The sequence below is a fragment of the Myodes glareolus genome, chromosome 21, assembly GCF_982192425.1.
Source record: "Myodes glareolus chromosome 21, mMyoGla1.1, whole genome shotgun sequence".
Taxonomy (NCBI): Eukaryota; Metazoa; Chordata; class Mammalia; order Rodentia; family Cricetidae; genus Myodes; species Myodes glareolus.
The window spans coordinates 54,581,608-54,605,303 of record NC_142046.1 but is presented as its reverse complement, the minus strand read 5'-3'; the positions used below and the strand labels follow the sequence as shown (position 1 = coordinate 54,605,303).

The 23,696-nt window shown below is 44.0% G+C and overlaps 1 protein-coding gene across 1 annotated transcript in view; it reads left to right on the top strand.

Moving 5' to 3' along the window:
- The first annotated feature begins 1,412 nt into the window (after positions 1-1,412).
- Positions 1,413-23,696, top strand: part of Chn1 (chimerin 1) — a 129,430-nt gene continuing 107,146 nt past the window's right edge. The window contains exon 1 of the mRNA XM_085680944.2: positions 1,413-1,478. Coding sequence (XP_085537070.1) covers positions 1,460-1,478 — 19 coding nt within the window. The 5' untranslated portion in view covers positions 1,413-1,459. The remainder of the gene's footprint in view (positions 1,479-23,696) is intronic.

Below are 23,696 nucleotides of genomic sequence, written 5' to 3'. Positions count from 1 at the left end.
GGACACTGGCCCACACATGCTGGATTATTTGAAAATTTCTCTTTTTGAGTTAATTAACTTGAAACAAAAGGCTTGGCTCCTCCTTCCAATAGGTTTTTTTTTCTCCTATCTGATGTTTGAGTGTGCTCTGAAATAATGATGACGGATTAGCTGTACTTCTATTTGAGCTAGCAATTACCATTTTAGAAAGATTTGATCCCTGAGATACATTGAATAGAAGCTATTTATATAATCTCACAATAACTGGTTGAAAATTAGAGAAAAGAGGAAAAATGACATTAGAAGCTTAGAGAACGAGAGGTGCATGCAGGAGAAGATGAGGACCTAAGAGAAAACGAACACGATTACACACCCAAACAGTATCAAATCCTAAACAGAGAAACTAGGGGGAAAAGGACTATCTTAAACGGAACAAAGGTACCAAGGGGAGAAATACAGTGAAAATGACGAAAACATCACAGTTGAACCTTTCAAAAAATCTCAAGGCCTCTTGCTAATGAAGGCGAAGACAAGAAGACAAGGAGAAAACATCAGAGCGAGAGCCGTTGCCTGTGATCATCAGATAAAACACCGAAAGTACAGGGGAATAATCTTTTGTGGCGGAAACCAGCCAGGCAGTAAGGAATGCTGATTTTCCCAGACAACATCCATAAGGTCTAATGTAAAAAGGAGAAAGTGGGCTTAAGCACCTGCCTTCTAACAATTATTTTAGATAATTCCTGATGCTTTTCAATTACCCGTTTCCGGGTATACTGATCGGGAACCCGAGGGACTCTTCGATCCCTAGGGAAGGCTGGCACCATTCACAGGCAGGGACCGCTTGCCGGTTAACCCTGTGGGCGCCGGAAAGATCCCTATCGTCAGACGAACCCGGTCCTCAGGCGACCCCGCTTGCCCGCGAGCCCGAGCATCTTCCTCCCGGCTCTCAACCCATTCACGAAAAAGCCTGGGAATTCTGGAACCGCAGCCGCCTCCCCTCGGGCGCCAGCCGCGGCAGTCGCCGTCGCCTCCTGGGGGCGCAGGCTCACTCGGCGCGGCGCGGATGGGGCACGCCCCCGTGGGTCCACCGCGCGCGCGCCCGTTGCCACGGCAACGCCCGCCCGGCCGCCCGAGGGGCCCGCGGGGAGAGAGAGCGGGCGCGCTCCGGCAAGATGGCGTCGGCGAGGTCGCGGGGTGCGCAGTGAGCGCCGGCCGCCGTCGCTCCGCCCGGCCCGGCGCGCCTCAGGTTCGCCCGCCCGCCCGCGCGCGCCCCGCGGGCCCATGGCGGCGACAGGTGCGGGCGCGCGGCGGGTTGTCGGGCTGCCGCGGGCCGGGCGCGCCCCTCGCTAGCGCGCGCGTAACTTTTCCTCGCCGCGGCCCCCCGCGGCCTCGGCGCCACGCCCCCCGGGCCGCCGCCCCGCCGAGGTGCCGTCTGCGGGCCGCCGCGGGAGCCAGGAGCGCCGGGAGGCGCGGCTCCACCATGGCCCTGACCCTGTTCGGTGAGTGCGGTCCCCGGCTCCCCGCCGCGGTTGGGCCGCGCCCCGGCAGTCGCGTGCGGGGCCGGGGGAGGGAAGCGCGGGGCGGGCCGGCCGCCGAGTCGGGGCTCCTGGAGCGCGGCCCCGCGCGCCGCTCCCATTGTCTCCTCTCAGGCAGGGCCGATGGGCGTGAGCTCCCGGGCCGGTCCTGGGGTCGTGGTAAACGCATGGTGCCAACTTGAGAGGGAAGTTGGCTAGTTGTTGACAAACCAGTTTTTCCCCAAGTCGGTAAATAAAGATCCTGGAAAGTTTATTTATTTTGAACAAGATGTGAGAGCATCCCCAGCCTCTCTAGAATTGCCCGGTCCATGTGTTGCTTCCTCCTGGATTGTTTGGGCATTTTATATTTGCGGGGAGGTGGGGGGGGTGGGCTTGGTATATTGCATTGGAAAGGAGAATATGTGAACTTAATTAGGTTTTGGTTAAGATTGGAAGTGTGTGCTCTGACGAAAGAGGACAGAAGAAAGTTGGTTACTGGCAGATAACCGATCGGAATAGTAATTTTGAGCTTTGGATGGGAAATGTTATCCAGTGGATGTAGTTACTGGAACACTATTGTTTCAGTGTCTGAGACCGTTTGCATTGACAGTGGGTTAAGAAAAAGCCTTGGAAAACACTGTTTTCTTTTACAAAACCAGACTTTGGTGCATCCTTTCAATAGAATCCAGTATGTCCAAACTTAGATTTGCAAATAATTCAATTTTTCAAACTAGTAAGGTACGACGATGTATTATTACCTATAGCCACGAGAACATTTCTTGTGAATTATTCATCAGATGCAGTTTCCAGTTAAGTTTTAATTATGTCATCTGAATGGGCACGCAGTGTTGTCACATCCCATAAATCCTTTTTGTTATAGATGCCTCCAAGTGAGTCATCTAAATGCCTCCTGCTGGAATCATTTACTTTGCCCTCTTCTTTCACCAAAAAATAAAATCTCACCGTGTTTTTGCCCTACCTTGTGTTTAATTTCTATTATTTAGCAGAACTGGGAACTTTTTTTTTTGTACAAAGGTTACAAATGATATAAAACTGGACTCTTAGTTGATTTTTTAAAGAAACAATGGTGGCAGCTAATTAGCAACTATTGTAGTTAATACACAGTAAGATTTCCAGAGAAGACCTTTTTAAAACTATCTTATTAAATTAATTCATCCCAATTTCTTGTGAGATATTCTGCATTTTTAAGGATTTCAAAAGTAAGTTGTACTCAACTAGTATTTTTTTTTTTTAGACTGTTGACAGTTCTGATCAATAAAGCGGTTAAAGTGGGAAAACAATACTTATTTTAAAGGATTCGTAACTTGGGAGCCTTTACCTAGGTGGAAATATGGAAAAAATGGGTGTGGTATTCTACCTGTATGAAAAATTGCACCTACCTTGCAATTTTTCATTGCAAGTGAATGACTTGGTTTCTATATTCCGATGTGTGTTTGCGGAAAACAGAATTCAGTTTGCAAAAATTCACTTTGCACTTCTTCCACCTCCATGAATGTGGGTATATTGTAACGCACACCTCTGAACAGAAAGAAGTAGGGGTGGGAGGGGGGAGAAGGAAAGGAAGAGAGAGGCAGAGACAGACACTGCCTGTTGCCCAGGTGCCAGGATTATAGGAATGAGCCACCACACCCACTGTTTTTTGGTAGTGACGCCACAGCAGCTGTTCATAACTGTCAGGTGCAGAGCACACGCCTGTCTCCTGGGTCATCTGTGTGTCTGTTAAATGTAGAGGCTACTGTCAAAGTCTGGGGGGAAGAGATTTTTAAAGGAACACTCATTGTGATTCTCTTAGGCGCACTCACACGTTTGAGAGCTACTGAACTACAGGAAAATTCCAGGAGGTTGGATCAGCTTTGCCCAATTCACAAAAACTTTTTGCGTATGTGAGGAGAAGTACCCGAAAGTTAGAAGAAATGGATTTTATTTTAGATTTTCTTGCCATTTACTTGGGTTTAGAGGCACTTCTTGTCTTTCTATTCAGTCTTTCCAGAGTTGGAAGAACTGCTCAGTGGCCTCCATCATGTTACTCTGTTTTTGTTGTGTTTTTGAGAGAGGGCCTTGAACTTATGGGTCCTCCTGCCTCAGCCTCCGGAAGACTCCAGGTACATTTCCTCTCGATGACCAGCTGGCAGGATCAGTGTTGAAGTTCTGAGATGGTGATGGGGATGAGGGGGTAGGAAAGGGGCTAGGTGAATTTGCTGTCAGACGTCGGGGAGAGCGCGACAGTTGACATCTGTGGCTGCCCCGAGCACCCACTGCTGGCTGTCGATTTACACCAGAACAAAAGAGTATGGCCCAGTTCCTCAACTTGTGTTGTAAATTTTCGTTCACACTTTCACAGATGTAATATTTTTATTGGTAATTACTAGAAGTTTATGTAGATAATTTTAGGAGCTCTTTAGTGTTTCAGTGTGTATATGTGCACATGTTTGCAATTATGCAGTGTGTATGCAGGTGTGTATGTATGCGTGTGTGTTCATGTGAAGGCCAAAGGTCAACCTCAGGTGTCATTCCTTGGGAACGGTCCTTCTCTGGTTACGTGTTTGTACCACGTTATATTTAAAGTCTCAGTGTAGTCCCTCAGCCTCTCTCACTGGCTGGAGCTTTCCCAAGTTCTTCCTTAGCTCTGGGGACCCACCTATTTCCCTTTGTCAGCATGAATTTTCAGAACCTGAAGACAGGATAAGCATCCTGTGAGGCAAGGTCTTTACCTGCTGAGTTATCTCTCAGCCCACCGTGTATGTGTGTAGTATATGTGTTGGTGTGCAATCTTCTGTCCAAGCGCACAGAGCAGTCAGGGTGTCTTCCTTTATTGCTTTCCAACTTACATTTTGAGGCAGAGTGTTGGCTCTTAATCTAAATCTCTATCTTAGGATTTTATCAATAAAGACTCAGAAGTCAGATGTTAGGATGAAAACCTGCTAGCTGAGAGAGGCAGAGGAGCAACCAGCTGACCTTCCTCCTTAGCCAGCATCTCAGAAAGAGTTTCCCTTCTGCCATTCCAAACCAAAAAGGACCACCAAACTCAAAGTCCCTCCTCACTACTTCCTGTGTGTTTCTCTATCCATTTTCTGGACTCCCTGTAACTCCCTATAGCTACCTGTCAACTAGTTGCTGGCTTCACCTCTTGACCCAATGTTGATTTTATTTAATTAACACAATCTTGGGGTTTACAGTGCAATCAAGTATCGTAAAACAGCAGAGTGTCTGACTGAAGCTGAAGCTCATTGTTTCAGATAGAGTAGTTGGCTGACAACCTCCCAAGATCCTCCTGTCCCCCTAGTGCTGGGACTACAGGTGTGTGCTGCTACACCCAGTTTTCCATGGGTGCTGGGATCTAAACTCAGATCCTTATGCTTGCCCAACAAGTGCTTTGTCACCTTTCCCAGCTCTCTCTTAGTTTTTGAGACAGAGTCTCACTGACACTCGGAGTTTGCTGTGTAGGCTAGACTGGCTAGCTAGGCAGCCTTAGGGGTCTTTCTATCTGTGTCTCTAGACTGAGAATGTAGGAACCGGCTTCCAGTCTTGACTTTTTTACATGGGTGTTGGCATTGAACTCAAGTCCCTGTACTTTGGGGCAGGTACTTTGCCGACTGTTGCCAGCCTTAAGTGCTTCACTTTTGAAAAACTCGAATATGCATTGAAAATGTTCACCTTTGAAAATTCAGAGATTTGAAACTTTTTCTCTGCCTTTCAAATGAATCCATGTCACACTGTCAACCCTGATACAGTTTATTTTTGTTGTAAAATTACATTTACTTACTTATAGGAGAGGAAGGAGAAAGAAGCATGGTAGGGTGCCTGTGTAGAGGTCAGTGGACATCTTTTGGGAGACACTTCTCTCTTTCAACCTGTGCGTTGTAAACGGAGACAGCTCGTTCATTTCCTGGCCGCTCAGACTCGAATAATCACACAGACACTATATTAATTACAACACTGTTTGGCCAATGGTTCAAGCATATTCCTAGCTAGCTCTTACACCTTAAATTAACCCATTTCTATTAATAAGTGTATTGGCACGAAGCTGTGACTTACCAGTAAGGTTCTAGCATCCTTCTCCTTAGTTAGCTCATGGCGTCTCCTTGACTCCACCTACTCTCTCTCTGTCGAGGAGCAGCCTCTACAAATCACCTCTTGCCAGGGTAGGGACGTGGCACTTTTAGAAATATAAGTAAAGAATATGGAGATATGTGAAGAATAACGTAACAGAAACCATAGAATAATACCAGGAGGGCATTCCAGTGATTACTGAAATTGCCCCCATTTATTTTTCCATAGCTTTTAGACCCAATGTAAATGGAGGAGAAGGTAACAAAAAACTTTATTAACGTGATACAGAGGATAACTCACACAGTCAATCGCGTTATCACTCTGAGACATTACATCATTAGCATTCTGTTGTCTAGGTAGTAAAGCTTCTCTAGCTCATGTATCCTGAAGGTTGCCTCTCACCAGGTGACCTCATAGTTACAAAAGAAGGAGCAGAAGTACATTTTCATATCCTGACCACCTGTCAGGATGTCATGGACCTCCTTGAATGAACTATTTTAATGTTAAAAGAATCAAGCAATCGCATCCTGAGTTGGGCCATGCAACTATGCTTGTCAATCATTTGAACAACCTCTCTGACCCTCAGACAAGGTAGAAATGGGCCCACATTTCTTGGTCTCCACATCTCTATATATCTCTGTTCAGATTTCCCATCTGGTTATATTCTTCCTTGCCATAGGCCAAAGCAGTTCCATATTAACCAATGGTAATAAAACATATTCACAGCAGACAGAGGGGAATCCCGCATCAGTGAGTCCTGGGGATTGAACTGTCAGAAGGCTTAGCAGCAAGTGCATTTATCTGCCGAGCAGCTGTCTTACTGGTGCAAAGTTAGTTAGTTTGGTTTTGGGTTTGTTTGTTTTGACTTGGTTTTGGTTTTTCGAGACAGGGTCCCTCTGTGTGAAGCAGACTGTCCTGAAACTCCACCTGCTTCTGCCTCACAAGTGAACCACCACTGCCAGGCCAAAGTTAGTTTTGTTTTGTTTTCTACATGGGATTGAACCCAAGACCTCACGCATGGTAGGCAAACTTTCTTGTACTGAGTCACATCTCCAGCCTGATACAGTTTTAAAATCTTCACCCTCAAAAATAGCCAAACATATTCCAGAGAGACTCATCGTACTGGCCTTGCTCATTTGGTCTGCAAACCTCTGTTGGAACGTGCAGGCTGTGTGGTGCCTGCTGTGGTCCTGATTGTCTCTTCCGGTGCTCTAGTTCATGCACCATGGCTCTGTAGTCAGTCATGTACACCTTGGACATTTTGCTGGGATCTACAGGAAGGGGAGTGCTTGCTTCCTTGTAATTGCTAGGATAGTAGGAAAGTCTGACATCGTCTAATTTCGTCCTTTTGCTGCTGTGCCTGACAGGATGTTGTGACAGGCCACACCTGGAGAGCTCCAGTTGGCAGATCTGGGTGAATTTCCATCCTACCAGGTCATCCTTTGGCAGGAATCTCATCATTTATAGCTTAAGGGTCTGTGGTTTCTTCCAAGTCAGTGACGAGGCTTTGAATTGAGTACAACCCCTGCCAGACTGAACCTTGAACAGTGCTTGTCTGTCCAGGTGGTTGGTGCTAGTGCTGCCCCACCCCCACTATCATGTAGTTGCCTCTTATAGTACTTTCTTACCACTTGTGCTGGATTGAAGGAGAATGGTTCTCCCAAAGGTTCATGTGTATTTGAATACCTGACCCCAAGTTGGTGGAGCTGTTTGAGAAGGATAAGAAGGTATGGCCTTGTTAGAGTCATGGTTTGACTGGAATGGGATTTGAGATTTCAAAAGACTTTTGCCATTCCCAATGTGCTCTCTCTGTCTTGTGGTTATGAATCAAGATGTAAGCTCTCAGTTGTTCCTGGCACCATGCCTTTCTACTGTCATCATGAACTGTGGTAGTGTGAATGGAATTGGCCCCATAATCCCATACGGAATGGCGCTGTTAGGGGATGGCCTTGTTGGAGGAACTGTGTCAACGTGGGGTCACGCTATGAGGTTTCCTGTGCTCAGGTTACTGCTCAGTGTCTCGGTCAACTTCCTGTTGCCTGTAAGATACAGTTCTCTCCGCTATTACAGCACCATGTCTGCCCGCACACTGCCATGCTTTCCCTCATGATGACAATGGACTGAACCTCTGAAACTGTAAGCCGCCATCCCAATTTAATGTTTTCTTTATAAGAGTTACTGTGGTCATGATATGTCTTTACAGCATAGAAACCCTAACTAGACACGGACCTTAACCTTCTGAAACTTTTCATCTTTTCTGTCTGATTTATTTATTTATTTATTTATTTATTTATTTATTTATTTGACCAGGCTGGCCTTGAACTCAGAGGTCCACCTGCCTCTACCTCTAAAGTGTTAGGGTTTAAAAAAAAAAAAAAAAGTGTGTGCCACTACTGTCTGGCAAGTGGCTTTCTTTTGTATATTGCCTTGCTCATGGGTTCTTTTCATAGCAGTAGATAAGTCACCGAAACTGTTTGGTACCAGGGAATGGGTTATTGCTGTGATGCCTGACCCTGCTCTTTTTTGGAGGAATATGGGAGACTTTGGGACTTTTGAAGGAAAAGTTACTGAACACTGTAAGTGGGTCTTAATTGGCTGGGAAGACAATAGTATTAACAGCAGTGTGGACTACAGAAGCCCAGCTCAGAATGTTTCAAAGGAGAATGATATTAACAACTGGGCTAGAGAATATTCTTGTGATAGTCTGCCCTTGTCCTAAGACACTGCCTGAGGCTAAATTGAAAGTATGGGTTAATTTCCTTGGTGGAGAAGAATTCAAGAGGCCTAATATGGATTCTGCCACATGGTTGTTAGTAATCACTGTTCTGTAGATTGACATGGAAAAGAGCAAGCTGGGCAAAAAGAAATGCAAAATGTAGTTTGAGGAGGAGAGTAGCATAGCTGTGCTAGAAAAGATAAGAATGTTAAAGACTATTAAAGAAAGGCCTAATCTGAAATAGAATAAAGGAAGGGGTGACCTCAGGGTAAGGCTAAGCTTCTAACTTGTGAAAAGGAAAGGCCTGAGGAATTTTCTGCTCTTAAAAATTGCCAACAGAGAAAAGTTTCAAATGTGAGTCAGGAGAGCTGCGGGGCCAGGTGTGTGGCAGGGGAGTCCCTGCATGGAGGCCCGGAGAGGTCTTTTCTGGAAGCCATAAAAGAAGCTTGAATCCTGTTGATGCACCCAATATGCTGAGCATAGCAGAGCCCTGGAATGTCTGCCAAGGAGAACTTCAAACAGGTTGTGGAACCAGCCCAAGAGAAAGAAGCCTGTGTGTGTTTTAGTCAGCAAAGCTGAAAGGGCAGGGTCATCTAAGCCCTTAACATGACAGCGTGGAGTTACAGGATTCAGAGTTTCCTTGCTTGTTTTTTGGTCTTACCTTGGCTCACTATTTTCTCCCTATGCCCTATGATGGTAATGTGTATTCTGTGCCATTGTATGTTAGAACTATGTAATTTCCTTTTTGATTTTACAAAGGGCTACAGTTTGCCTTGAGTCTCTAAAGAGACTGGACCTTTAAGAAGTGTTGAGGCTGTGAAGGACTATGAGGACTTTTGAAGTCGTATTGAATATATTTTGCATTATGACATGGGTACAAGTGGGGGGGGGCAGGCCATGGAATGTGGTAGTTTGAATGGAAAGGGCTCCTATAGGCTCAGATATTTGAATGTTTGGCTCCTCATTGGTTTCAGAACTGTTTTGGGAAGAATGAGGAGGTGTGGCCTTGTTAGAGGAGGTGTGTCACTGCCCCTCCCTCCCTTGCTCTTATAAGTTGTCTTGATCCTGGTGCTTTGTCACAGTAGCAGTAAAGTTACAGAGTCCATCTTTCCTCAGCCCCTTGGCCACAGAAACCTTTCACTGTCTTAGTTTATGTAGGATTTGCCATTGTCCTGACATACCTGCTTCTCGGCGTCTCCATAGAAGTCCTTCAGAGCAGTTATGTGGAATGGTGTGTGTGTGTGTGTGTGTGTGTGTGTGTGTGTGTGTGTGTGTGTATGTGTGTATGTGTGAGTGTGTGATGTATTGCACAAATTTTGATTGTCCTGAAATTACAGTCTATTTTCAGAAAGACAAGTCTACTGAATGCTTTCAACATATGTGTAACCAAAACTAATTGCAAGAGAAACTCCCACTTTACTGTCTGCTGACATTTTTTTTAAATATTTATTTATTTATTATGTATACAATATTCTGTCTGTGTGTATGCCTGCAGGCCAGAAGAGGGCACCAGACCCCATTACAGATGGTTGTGAGCCACCATGTGGTTGCTGGGAATTGAACTTAGGACCTTTGGAAGAGCAGGCAATGCTCTTAACCTCTGAGTCATCTCTCCAGCCCCCTGCTGACATTTTTTAGATGTACATGTTTTATTACTATGTGTGTGAGTATTCTGTCTGCATGTATGCGTGTGCATACATGGTGTCTGTGATGTCAGAAGAGGACATCCCTTTGAACTGAAGTTACAGATGGTTGGGAGCTGCCAGGTTGGTGCTGGGAACTGAATCTCTACAAGAACATTAAGCATACAAAACTGCCGGGTCATCACCAGCCCTCCTGCTGACATTTTTAGCTTTCCTTATTCTAAAGGATATGAGAAGGCAGCCTGATGGTCAGAGCCCATCTACCTTTCTCAGGGTTTTAGATTTTCCTGTATCATCAATACCACTGCCCTAATTTTAAGTATTTCTCCTCACTTTTTTCTTTAACCGAAGTAAAAAAAAAACTTAATGTTTCAGTGCTAAAATTTATCTTTTAATGTGGTATCATATAAAAGAGTGAAAAGAATTAGTGGTTAAAACTCTGATGTTTACATCTGTGTTCAACATGTAAAAGAATATTGACGGTGCATGTCTGCCCCTTCAGGTGCCGTTCTATAAAATTTAGTCTTGGCTTTGGAGAGAGAAGTTGGGACATTTAGGTTACAAAAAAATAATGTTTGTTGTTAAGAAAAGAGTTTTAACTTCCTCACATCCCTTTCTGTCAGTGTCTTCTGTTCTAGCATCATGCTCCCCACAGACTCTTTCTCCAGAGGCACGCATCTCTTTACAGACTGTGGGTATCTTATTCATATAGAAAAGGAGGAAGTGGCTGGGAGTGGCGGTGCCGTTTTGTAATCCCAAACATGAAAATCTGAGGCAGGAGGATTACCAGGCCAGGAGCTCAAGACTAGCCTGGGTTAGTTGGTGAAACCCTGTCTCATGAGAGGTGGGGCGGGGGGGCACAAACGTTTGTCTTTTAGTTTTCATCCCCAAAAGCCACCTCTGTACTTTAGACTAATTTAAAGCAGGTGTAAGAAAAACTGGTAGGAGAATACTCTCTGAGCATGCTTCCTGGGTGCTGGTGATAGCTGCAAAGAGATGGCATAAGCAAGATAGGCTGCTCTTTTTAACCAGATTGGTATAACATGGGGATTGTACTTCACTGTTATTCTCAGACATCTGGACCAAAGAGGACCTTGCAGGAACTGAGCTGGTGTAGCCTTTTCATTTTCTCTAAGTGATTTTTCTTGATGTAGCTAAGGGATGCTTCCTTAGTCTCACGTGAAGTGACAACACTGTTTTCGAAATACGTAAATGCAACAGAATCAGTGAATTTCTGTGTGAAACCACAACTTACTCCTGCTTAGAAAACTGCTTCTGTGAGCTGTGACTCCTTCCTTCCTTCATTCTAAGTACTGGGATTGCAGGCATGAGCCAGACCTTTAATTTTTATTTATTGGTGTAAATCTTTTGTTCTTTCTTTTGTTTTGTTTCAATTCAAGACAGGGATTTTCTCTGTAACCTCGACTGTCCTGAATGCTTCTATAGACCAGGCTGGCCTCAAACTCATAGAGATACACCTGCCTTTGCCTCCTGAGTGCTGGGATTATAAGTGTAGGCCACCACTGCCTGGCTGATGTAAATCTTACATTCTTTTGGGTTTCTCGTGCACACCATGGCTCATATGTGGAGTTCAGAGAAAAACTTGGGAGAATCAGTTCTGCCATGTGGTTTTGGGGATCAGACTCTGGTCCTCAGTCTTGGTAGCAAATGACCTTACCCGCTGAGCCATCTCACTGGCATAATTGTTACCCTTAAATGAAAGCTAGGAAAAAAGTGACAGGACAGAGTGACCATATTTAAAATCATGTTAAGTAAATTATGTCTGACAAAGTTGTAATTTATATTCCTCCTTGGACTTTTTGTTATAGAAACAAGTACTTCCTGATGTTGTGGAATATTATTTTAAGATGCGTTATGTTTGTTATGTTGTGGAACATTTGTTTTAATGATGCAAAGATATATTGCATTCTTTTATATTGCATTTGTTTAACGCTGTGTTACTGTGCCTGTCTAAAACAGCCAGTGATCTAATAAAGAGCTGAATGGTCAGTAGCGAGGCAGGAGAAAGGATAGGCGAGTCTGTTCGGCAGAGAGAATAAATAGGGGGAGTTTTCTGGGAGAAGAGGAGAGAGCAAGATAGAGCAAGAAGAGGAGAACATCAGGGGCCAGTCACCAGCTACAGGAGGAAGAGTGAAAGTAAGACATACAGAAGTAAGAGATAAAAGCCCAGGGCAAAAGATAGCCGGATTTAAGGTAAGAAAACTGACAATAAAGAAGCCAAGCTATGGTCGGGCCTTCATAAGTAAGAATAAGTCTCTCTGTATGTGATTTGTTTGGGAGCTGGGTAGCAGGTTCCCCACCCAAAAGAGGTAAAGAATGAAGAGTTAAAAACAACTGACTACATCCTGACCACACTAAAAACCCATTGCAGTGGCCCTTGCAAAGGCTGAATGTTACAGGATGTGAAGCAGATTTCAGCTAAGTTCTAATTAGTAAAAGACCATCTGAGTTTAAAAACATAAGCTGAAATGAAAGGAAAATGTACACCTCTCCCCTTGTCAGACAGAGTCTTGTGTAGCTCAGGTCCACCTCAGATCCTGTAGTCCCCTCCCAGGCACCTGGGCTCCACTTCTCAAGTTGTGAGATCTCAGGAACAAATGTCTCCTCCACTATAAAATACACTGCAGTAGCATTAGGAGGATGGCCTGTATCCAAGAACCTCTAAGACAATTTCATATTCTTAGATAGCTTTTTCCTTTTCCTAAAGATCAAAAATGCCTGATGTGTCCTGAGTGATTATTTTAAATGGAGAGCAGTGCATGTGTGGAGTGTTAAGTGGGGATGTGTGGAGAAGGCCCCGTGAGTCAGGGCAAGGGCATGGCGTGGCCCTCAGCAGCCTCATCCAGCTGATGGGAGTTGTTCTTTTCTCTTTCCTGGCTTCACTTTTCACAGTTAGATTGTATTCTTGATGAAAGGCAAGACAACCAAGATGGAGCCCAAGAACGATGGTCACTAGAATTGATTTTCTGACCATAAACTAAATGGGTACTCTAGGCTCTTTAAGCAGCTGCACTCCCTCCCAGTGTCCCATCCTGACATTGGCACTCACCCTCAGCCTGCACCGCACGGGACCTTCTGTTTGCACCTTTGATGTGGGTCTTGTCCAGGCTCCATATGGCTGTGAAGTTACTTTGGTAGAGGTGACTTAGGATTGCAGGGGTTTGGTTAAATGGGGCAGACAACGGGTGAGTGCTGTAGATGTCTATCTAAGGGTTATGCTTGGCTGAGTATTTCCCCTGCAGATCTGTATGGCAAAGAAACAAAAACAGCAACCAAAAAATCACTTTATGGCATGATAGTAAAGCTGAGGGGTGATGTTTGGGTGCTATCTGTGAAGAATACCATGTTAATTTTACATGGACCCTGGACTTTTAATTTATAGTCTAAGGATCTTGAAGGGACAAGACAGAATACAGGGCAAGTATTTGATGAAGTAATTGCACCATAAGAGAAAAGAAATTAGTTTTATTTAGAGGGTGAGGCATTACTAAAACAGGTTTATGGACGGTGGCATAAAACAAAACTATACTAAAAAACAGAGCATACGAGGTTGGAGGACGGATAGATGGTACCATTGAGAGAAGGATGCCAACGCGTAATTTTGCTTTTGAGGAGCTCTGGAGCTTGAGGTGTGTTTTTCTGTTTTTTGGTTTGTTTACTAATGCATTTGATGACTAATACGAGCCAGGCAGGTATGAGTTTCTGCCTTTAAAGAGTTCACATTTACGACTGGGCAAGCAGAGGAAAAGTGCCTTGCTGTGCAAGTGTCAGGAGCTGAGTGTCAGGAGCCGTGGGGAGAGAGGGCGGAGTGAGTGCAGGTGCTGAGTCTCAGCAGAGAGAGCTGCACGCTGACAGGCAGGCATGCGTAGGGCTGCCCACAACCAGGACATGTTTCTAAATTATTTGGCATAATTAGAGAATAATGTCGACTTCATTAAACTATTGTTCATTTTCATTTCAGCAGTACAAAGGAATTGCACATAAATTAACTTGTTTGTTCATGTTTTACCTCCACAGTAGAGAACATGCATAATCAAATCGAACTGGAGTTCCTTATCAAAATGGCTGACTCGATTTTTCAGGGCTCTGAAAATAAAAACAGTACAATCTTTTGTCATAGTAAATATGTGGACTCCGTGGCCTGTTAGTTTTCAAATGACTTTTACTATATATGTTTAAACATTTTTATTGCTTGTGGGTTAAAGGCTTTTCTTTCTGTTATTTATTAGTATCTCTTGTTTGTCCACAAAGATTTGAGGTGACTCAGAAGATAAGGTGCAGGAGAGAGAAAACAGTTTGTGGGGGAGTTCATTTTTCTACACTTTGAGTCATTAGTTTCTTCCTAGCCTCTGAATTGTTTCCCATAATAATCATATGATTATACTCTGCTTTTGACCTAATAAAGGCTTCCCTCAACTTTGATATCCTTGTAATAATCATAAATTATCAGCATTCCCCCATTACTGTTTCAGGGGTACAAAGAAACTGAACAGAGTTGAAAGACTGAGGCTGGTAGACAGTGAGAATTGTGGGTACATGAAGAGGAACGGGAGCTTCTCACCCTAGGTTTAGTTAAAGACTGTTGCTGGCTGAGGATCAAGAATTTAACATAGTGGACAAAATTTGCTAAGACACTTCCTAGACAGGTGCCTTTAATTCCAGCACTCAGTTGGCAGAGAGGCAGACACATGTCTGAGTTCAGGACCAGCCTGGTCTACTGGGCAAGTTTCAGGTCAGCCAGGGCTACAGAAAATCCTTGTCTTGAAAATCCAAAACTAAAACACAAAACAAAACAAAACTTCCCCGCTAGTCCTTTCATATAGAGATATTTTTGAGTGAGATTATGAACATTCTTAAAGACCTCACTTCCCAGCTACTGACCTGTGATTTCTGGGATTTACATCAAAAACCCCATTAACACAGGGAAACCTTGGGCGACCTTTGTGGTCCATCATTTATCAGCTGTAACCACACCCAAGGTATCATTGGATTCATCCTATAATCTCATTTATCTTGAGAGAGAGAAAAAGAGAAAAAATTCTAATAACCCTTGAGATGTAACGTGAGAGCCACCAAAATTGTATGTGTGGATATTGCTAAGACGCTTGTTTGTGACCTTCCTGAGATGTGCACACCTTGCTCTTGGGTGTACAACGCTTTTTCTGCTAACCTTCATGCTTAAATCTGTGTTAAAAAATCTAATTTTAATAAACTCCAACTCTGTTTTGTGCTGTCTAGTCCTACAATTCTTTTCTGTGGTGAACTCCAGGATCTGGCTTTTCCTAAGTGGAGGTTTCTGAAGGATAGGGGCGCCTCACGCTGTGGGTACCGTTCAGCTGGTTTCTTTTACTGAACTGCTGAGAAGAGCAGCCTCCTTGCCCGCTGCAGCTCTGCGTGCCTGCGTATCCTCTCCTCTCCATGCACTAGGCAGTGTCTCACAACCAAGTCTGGGGTTCATGAGTGTGCTTCACTCCGTGTGAAAAGGGAGGTTAAAGGAAGAATTCAGAGACATATTAACACATAAGAAAGATGCTTAAGATGTACGTGCTAAGTGTCAATACTACTGTAGTAGTGGGGAAAGAGGCTTTATATCCTGCATTATAACAACACATGACCAAGAAACAGGTGTGGTGGGAGCAGGAGGGTGGTGACGGTAAGAGAAGCATCAGGGATGGGGAGAAGTCCTAGGTAACCTTACCTAACAGTATGAGCACCCACACTCACTGGGTCAAGGCCACCTGATGTAGTGCAAAGAATTAAATCAGGCCAGTTGGAGGGACCACAGCACAACTGAGGCAATGCCGTTTTATCGAGAGCAATCAGACTTTTAATACCTTTATCAGAAACAGAATGTAGTGGCAATTTCCAGGATCAGTACAGTTGTAGTTGCCAGGATACAATGGTGTTTGTAAACTTTACAGGGCACACAAGATTAATGTCTAAGACCAGTTGTTCTGCCAAGCTTTCATGTTTTCCTTGACTTCCAGGGGGAACAAACAGAAACACAAAGTGGCCTGAAGGCTTCACTGCCTGAGGAAGTACATCCGTCTCAGGAACTGGAAGGCACGCTGTGCCCCAGGAGCCACGGAATCTAACCTGAAACTATGACACGTGCCTCTCACAGTAGCCAGGCCAGGCCAGGCCAGCTCCACCGTTCCCTGTGGTTGAAGGTTCTTGTTGAGAGTTGCCAGGTGACTAGGTATCAGTTGGGAATTTAAGAAGATGACCAGAGTGATTATGTACCGCAAGTGGAGGGAATTAGCCAGCAGGGATGGTAGGCTTGCTTCTTGCCAAGTCTGGCCTATGCTGATCTGGCAAGAATGATGGCTAAGGAGAAGGCCTATCTGAGGACCTACAGCAGTGGTTCTCAACCTTCCTAGTGCTGTGACCTTTTAAAAAGTACCTCACATTGTGGTGACCCCAACCGTGAAATTATTTTCATTGTTACTTCATAACTGTAATTTTTCTGTCTTCCTGGACACCCAAGTCTGTCTGGATTTCCTCTAAACACTTGATAGTGTGTTCCACCCCCAGAGCTTAGTGTTCATTCTTCCGTCCTTCCCTACCTCTGATGCCCAGCTGTTGCTGACCCTTGCAGAGGGTCTTTGCAGGCTTTCACATCTGTGTAAGTGTTTTCTCTTGTCCCCTCCCTGCCTCCCTCCCTCCCCTCTTCTCCCCATGTGGGTATGGTACATGTGTTTGTGTGTACATGTGGAAGCCAGAGGTCAACCTTAGCTGTCTTTCCTTAGTGACTTTGCATTGTATGTTTTGAGATGCCATCTTACTGAACTGAAACTTGTTGATTCAGCTAGACCAACTTGCCAGTGAGATCTTGGGACTCATCCTCATCCCACACCACCAGTGGGTTTACAGATGAATTCTACAGAGCCACCTTCTCTGTGACTAATGGGCACCCAAGCTCAGGTCCTCATGCATGGAAGGCAGCATTTGAACTGAGCCACCCCCCTCGCCTCACCTGTTATTTCTCTTCCCACCTATGGTACGCTTCTTCTTTTCAGGGCAGACAACCCTCTCTCCACTCTCTGCCCCCATCAGAAGTGGTTGCTTTATCTTCTGAGTATTTTATCATTTTACTGGTGAGCCTGTGGCATTTAGTAGTACACTGGGTTTTGTTTGTTTTCGTTTTGTCAAGGCAGGATTTCTCTGTGTAGCCTTGGCTGTCCTGGAACTTGGTCTGTAGACCGTGCTGGCCTCAAACTCATAGAGATCCACGTTGGTCTCCAGATTGCTGGGATTACAGGCATGTGCCACCACTGTCCCACTGGTAATACACTGTTTGACAATAGTTCTAAATCTTGCCATTGTCCTACCTATTCTAGCACAGATCCCTAGATAATCTTCCTTCTCTCGTCCATACTGTGTTAAAACTAGGCACAGTGCTTCACACAGGCTAGTGCTCAAAAGGTGCTTGTCAAGTGAGCCAAGTAACTTGTAAAACATGGCAATGCTTTTTTATTTTTTTAAGCTTAGTACACTTTATTTCCTTTTTGATGTATGTGTGTGTGCTCACGCATGTGGATGGTGCTCATGTGGTGGTCAGAGAATAGGAATAGTGTAATAGGAATTGTTTATGTCATTCCTCCATGTAGTTTCTGGGTATTGAATTCAGGTCATAAGGCCTGGTGTGGGCACCTTTACCAGCTGAGTTGTCTTACTGGCCTAATGTACTGTAGTTTGTGTTCAGGGTTAAAAGTTCATGTTTCTGTCACTTTGTAATTTTAACTGAGTTAGCAATAGACCATAGTTCAGAATGCTTCTTATATATTTTTATTGTTGACCAGTTATCTTATTTTCAGTAAAGGGAAGATACACATATATTCTTGCATTTGGGCTGTGAAGGGCAAATGTGTCTCTTACTATGAAATTGGTTGCTTTGGTCAGTACAGTTGTTCAGTGTATGGAGAAACAGTGGTTGGATTTACACTGTTTTATATCCACGAACAGTCTCTTCAGCTGAGAGCAGAGAACAGTGACCAGCACCTGCACACAGTGTTGCTGGTGTGTCCAGTGTTCTGTTGGAAAGGAAGCCTCCTCTGCAGAAAGGCTTTGCTGTAGGGGAGAGAGATGCTTCAGGTGTGACAGTTCTCAGTTCTTCCAGAGCCTTGCAGGCTGTTCACAAGTAGTCTCCTTCAGACCTAGTGGTGACCAGGGTCAGAGACATTCCCAGACGTCCTCTACTGAGACACTCTGCTCTAGTAGCGCTTGTTTCCTTTTTGTTTTTGTTTTTTCTTTCTTTCTGTTTTTACTTTGGTAGAGTCTCACTCTGCAGTCCACATTAAACCTTAACTTCTATATAGTTCAGGCGGACCAAAATTTTATAACCCTCTTGCTGCTCCTGCCTCCTGAGTGCTGTGTTTACAGCTGCACCACTGCGCCAGCTTCCTGAGTGTTTCCAGTGTTGCTCAGGAGCAAACAGTCAGCAGTGGGGCACAAAGCTCACACATTGGTTTTCAGAATATACTAGAATATATTAAGCTGTGGTGCCTAAAGAAAGTAAACCCAGTGGCCAAGAGTGGTGGTGCACATCTGTAATCTCAGCACTTGGGATGTGAAGCAGTGGAGTCTAGAGTTCATGGTTGTGCTCAGCTGCATAGTGAGAGGGAGGCCAGCACACACCACAGAAGACAGTGCAAGGGCGCGGGTACTCAGTGGCTTACAGGACATTTCATATATTGTCTGTAACTTTTCATTAATAGTGACTTGGTGAGGTTGCCTTTGCCACTGCTCTGCATTGTGGTGGTATTACTGTTTTGTTTGTTTGATGGTGTTTGTTAATTCCTCAAGGTTCCAGAATTGCTCATGGTATGTGTGCAGCCTATATAGCTAAAAAAGAGAACTTTAATCCCAGCACTTGGGAGGAGAGGCAGGTGGCTCTCCGAGTCAAGGCCAGCCTGGTCTATAATGTGAGTTCCAGGACAAAAACAAACAAACAAACAAAAAAAACAAAACACACACACACACAAAACAAGAACAAAAAGAAGAGAACCTTTAAAACACAGAATTCACATTTTTTTCTTCATCTCTTCATTGCAGAGTTTAAAAGTTAATCCTAGACTTTAAAGTTATATTCCTTGACAAAAACCAGATCCTCCAGTCTGTCATTTTATTCTTTCAATTGAATTTCAACTGAAATATTAAGGATAAATTATCACAAATGGACAAGAAAAGGAAACAGGAAGAACCCCTAATAGGATGATAGGAGGAGGGCGCAGTCAGTGTTGCTGAGAGATAGGCTCCTTGAGGCCTGATGTCTTAATTTTCCAGGCCTATGGACGTGGTGCTCTAGAGTGCCCTGCGGAGTGAACCTCTCCTGCTGCTTTCCTAGGTCTGTCCAGACAGGGGAGCTCTGAGTCCTTGCTCTCTCTAGTCTCCCTTGTCTCCACTCTTCACTCCCTCCCCTCTCCACACAGACACAGACAAAAGTTCCAGCTTTTGGAGGGCTTGGTGGAGAAAGCAGTGACTGTACTCCGTCCTGGTCTTTGTTCCTTTGAGGTGTGACCACACACACCTCTTAATGCTGTGTGACTTCACTCTTCTAATCAAGACAAGCTTTGAAATTTTCCTACATTTTTGAAGTATTTTTTAATTAAAAATTGCAAGATTTCACCAGATAACATCTAGCATTTTCTAATCTTATAATCTGTTTTCCACTGTCAGGTGAGGAAAGAAAATTAGTGCATTTTAAATGTGTTAATATTAGATAATTTAAGAGAGAGATACCCTATAATGGTTTTCTCATAGGCAACTTTGACTACACAGCTTCAACCATTGAGTTCCAGGATCCTGCCTCTACCTCTCTGGGGTTGCAGATCCATGCCACTGTGTCCAGCTTTTTATGTGGGTGCTAGACATCCGAACTTAGATGCTTTACCAATAACCATCTCCCCACCCCTGCTTTGCATTTTCAGCTGACATCTTTTACACGACAAGAAACAGTTATATTGGGTAGTGCCAGGAGTCAAACCCCAGGCCTGGCCTTGTTAGGAAAGGTTCATGTTTTTAAAAATCAGACAGGTTGTGGTAATACCGCGGAACCACATGCTCTCCAAATTAAGAGGCCTCACTGTCTAGTAGGTGAGCTTCAATCACTGTTGTGTGAAAATGGGGCTGGTGTGTGTGCTGTAGAATAGCTCTTTTATGGAGCTAGAATCAAACCCAGGCCTCACCTTACATTACCACTGAACATGGACCTCAGCCCACCCCTTCTGCTGATCAGACACATGTATGAAAGTTATGGACTTATGGATGGATACATCTGCTCATCAGTCCCACTATATTTTAGATTCTTGGCAACTTCTTTGTTTTGATTTTTGTGAAAAGCCTTTCTCTCTCTCTCTCTCTCTCTCTCTCTCTCTCTCTCTCTCTCTCTCTCTCTGGTGAGACACAGTGTTCTATAGCTTTGTTTGCTATGTCATAGAATTGGGAGAATTCTTCTAACTCCACCAACTAGATGCTTTCTAAAGTCCATTCCGTAGACGGGGGTCTCAAACTTCATTATCCAGCCTAACTCCTGAAGGTTAAGGACTAGATATTGTGCCTCTTGTGCCCCTCTTTCCCTTTAGGACCACTTCAACGTGTCAGGGTTAATCTCCAAGGCTTGTTGCCTAAACCATCTGGCAGATGGATACTATACACTATGCCCCTTTTGGCAATCTTAAATATGTGCATGTGATGACAGGTACCTGTTCCTTTGCTTATGTCCTCACCCTTTCTGGGGAGAAAGCCACCAATGCTATCAAGGCTCTTAAGTTGGCCATGGTAGTTTTGGAGGTACCTTGGGCACTTAAGATTGATAATGGCCCTGCCTGTGCCTCTCAACAATTCAGTGACTTTCTGGGATCCCATACTGCTGGCATCTCTGCTGTCTCGAATCAGGACGTCTGGGGAAAACAGTAACCTATAATTGAACCCAAGCTGTTGATCCTAAAGGAATTAGTTACAGAACAGCTAAAGGTGGGGCACATAGAACCGACCACAAGTAAACATAATACCCCCATATTTGTTATGGGTACTATCAAAATTAATAAAGATTCAGTTTGAACAGGGGAGACCTCTTGATCAGGAGAAGTGATAGTTCATCAACTGAGGTGGCAATTTAATATGTCAAAAGGAAAAGCCTTACAATCCTCTCCCAGCACCCAGGCATTCTAATTCATTAACAGTTGATATGTGGTTGCCCTTCATTGGCTAGGCACATCAGGACCTCTGACGGTACCTGTTCCTAGGTCCTCCAGCAGCATCACGTAGCCTGTCATTGTCTAGGCATGATCAGGACCACGTCAGTGCCAGGCAGGGTCCAGGTTGGCTCTTCTCAGTCTGGTAGGCTTTACCTTCCTGTAGTGTGACTATTAACTATTCCAAGTTCTTTAGAAGGATCTAACTCCAATCCATAAATGGACTGGGTGTGGTAGTGCATGGCTATAATCCCAGCAGCTGAGAGGCTGAGGCCAGCCTGTGCTATGTGAGATTCAGGACAGCTAAAGTGAGATGCTGTCTCAACTCCCTGCTCCCATCAATGCGGCTTATTGTAGTTATTGACCTAAGGTCCTGGCAGAGTTGACCTAGATTTAAGTTACAATAATATTCTGGTTATTTGGAACCTTGTAAACATGTATAACGCTTAGCTCGGAACTCTGGAACAGAAGAAGACGGTTTCTAGGAAGCCCACAAGATGGCACTTGCTAGCCTGCTTCCTTCTTTTCCCCATCAGTTTAAGGGATTCAGCAGAATATAAGAGGTCTGAGTCTTAAATTTAGTACTTAGGAAAACGTCGTTTCTAGAGAGAAGCCAATTCCTCTGCGGAAGATTTTCCCGTTATGTTGAAAGCACAGTGGGATTTCTAGACTAGAAAGGGCTGTCTCTATTCATTGTATTTGCCCATTAAACACCTCAAAAAGAAAATAGAAGTTTATTTTTTGTAACTATTTAATGTGTAGTACGAATAATAAAAACCCAGACTCAGATATTGGGGTTCAGCCTGAAATCCAGAAAAGCAAAGCGGCCAAGCCACTAGAGAAGTCTTACCTCTACCAAGGTTGAGTGATCACAGGCTAAGCAGACAGCCTCTCTCTCCTCTCATTTTATATTCCCTTTAGTGCTGGGATTAAAGGTGTGACTCCCTAGGACTGGAAATAAAGGTGTGAGCCACCACCACCTGGATTTGTTTCTGCATTGATCTTGTGTAGTCCAGGGTAGCTTTGAACTCACAGAGATCCATCTGCCTCTTCTTCCTAATCCTGGGATTAAAGGTGTGTGTCACCCTTGCCCGACCTCTAGTAACTTTAGCTTTGCCTCTGGTCTTCAGGCAAGATTTACTGAGTAAAATATAAATAATATACCACTATGTTAACATATATAACCTATGATGAAATGGAGGCATATACAAATGTACACCTTATCACATGTACATTATCAGTGGAATATGTCATATTCTGGAGCCAATCAAAATTTAATATATCAATAATAACTCTAACGATAATGATGTCTCCACAGGCGCCACACTCCCAGCTTCATTTCCTTCTGAAAAGGCACTGTCCTCCTAGTTCATGATAGTATCTTCAGTTGACCAAATCCAATGAGGGAGGATCCAGAGCACAAGTCTAGATACCAGCCTTTTGGAGCACAGAGTAAACAGAACTGGCTGAAAGTAGATCAGGATGGGCAGACTTGAATGCCACTGGTAATCCATATATGTCTCATATAAGTCATTTTATTCTCTCCTCCATGCTGCTTTATTTTAACTTTTCTTTGTGAAATGGGGAACATAGTACTCTAGCCACTGTATGTTACAAAGAAATTGCAATCTAGTGATACTTCTAATAGGATCCTGTATTATAGCTGGCACCACTAATAAAGCCTGGGAAATGAGGATAGTTTGTAAAACAATTGCCACTAGCAGTTGTTTTTAGGGAATTGTACTATTTTTATATTTAAAGGCAAGAGGGCATATTTGGAATATGATATGAAATTTCTGGTTCTAATATTTAGGAATTCCTAATTTTAATTATGATTGAGATTTTCCATGTGGAGCAATAATAAAGTTGAGGGCCTAAAAATATGCATTACTGTTGCTCCTTTTTACCACCGTCTATGTGATATTAACTGATGCTCTTGCACCTGTTTCCTGTCTACATTAACGTATTCCATGTGAAGGGAATGATCCGAGCTGATGTTGAGATTTACTGCATGCTGATCTGTAGAAGCCTGTCCGCAGTTCCTAGTGGTTAGCATAGGAAAGTACATTCAGTGTACGTCAGTGCTGGAGCACGGCTTCTCAGGGACAGTCTGAGTTTCCTCTGCCTCTTCACAGGGACTCAAGCAGCACAAGCGAAGTTGTGGACTAAGAGCAGTAAAAGGAACTTTCTTTGTTGCAAATGGAATCAGATTTGCCAATATCTAAATTTAAGCCCCTAATCAAACACTTTGGAGGGTTGTGAAAGTACTCATTTTCATCATTCTTAGGAAGGGTTGTGAAGAAAGAATCTGTTCTACATGAAGAAAGGATCGAGAAGCTTTCTTATTCAGAGCATTGTTACGTGTCCTTGCTGTGCTGGCCTACTGCCTGTGCTCTGTGGGCAGGCTGCGCATGGCACACATTCCTTTGTTAGCTTGTCCTCTCCAGTATCAAGGGTTCAGTGTTCTGTTTCAGGGTAGTTACAGACATCATATCATTTAGCACAAGACCTCCTTTTATTTAAGCTTGTAAAATATCTTCTTAAAGTTTAATTTTCA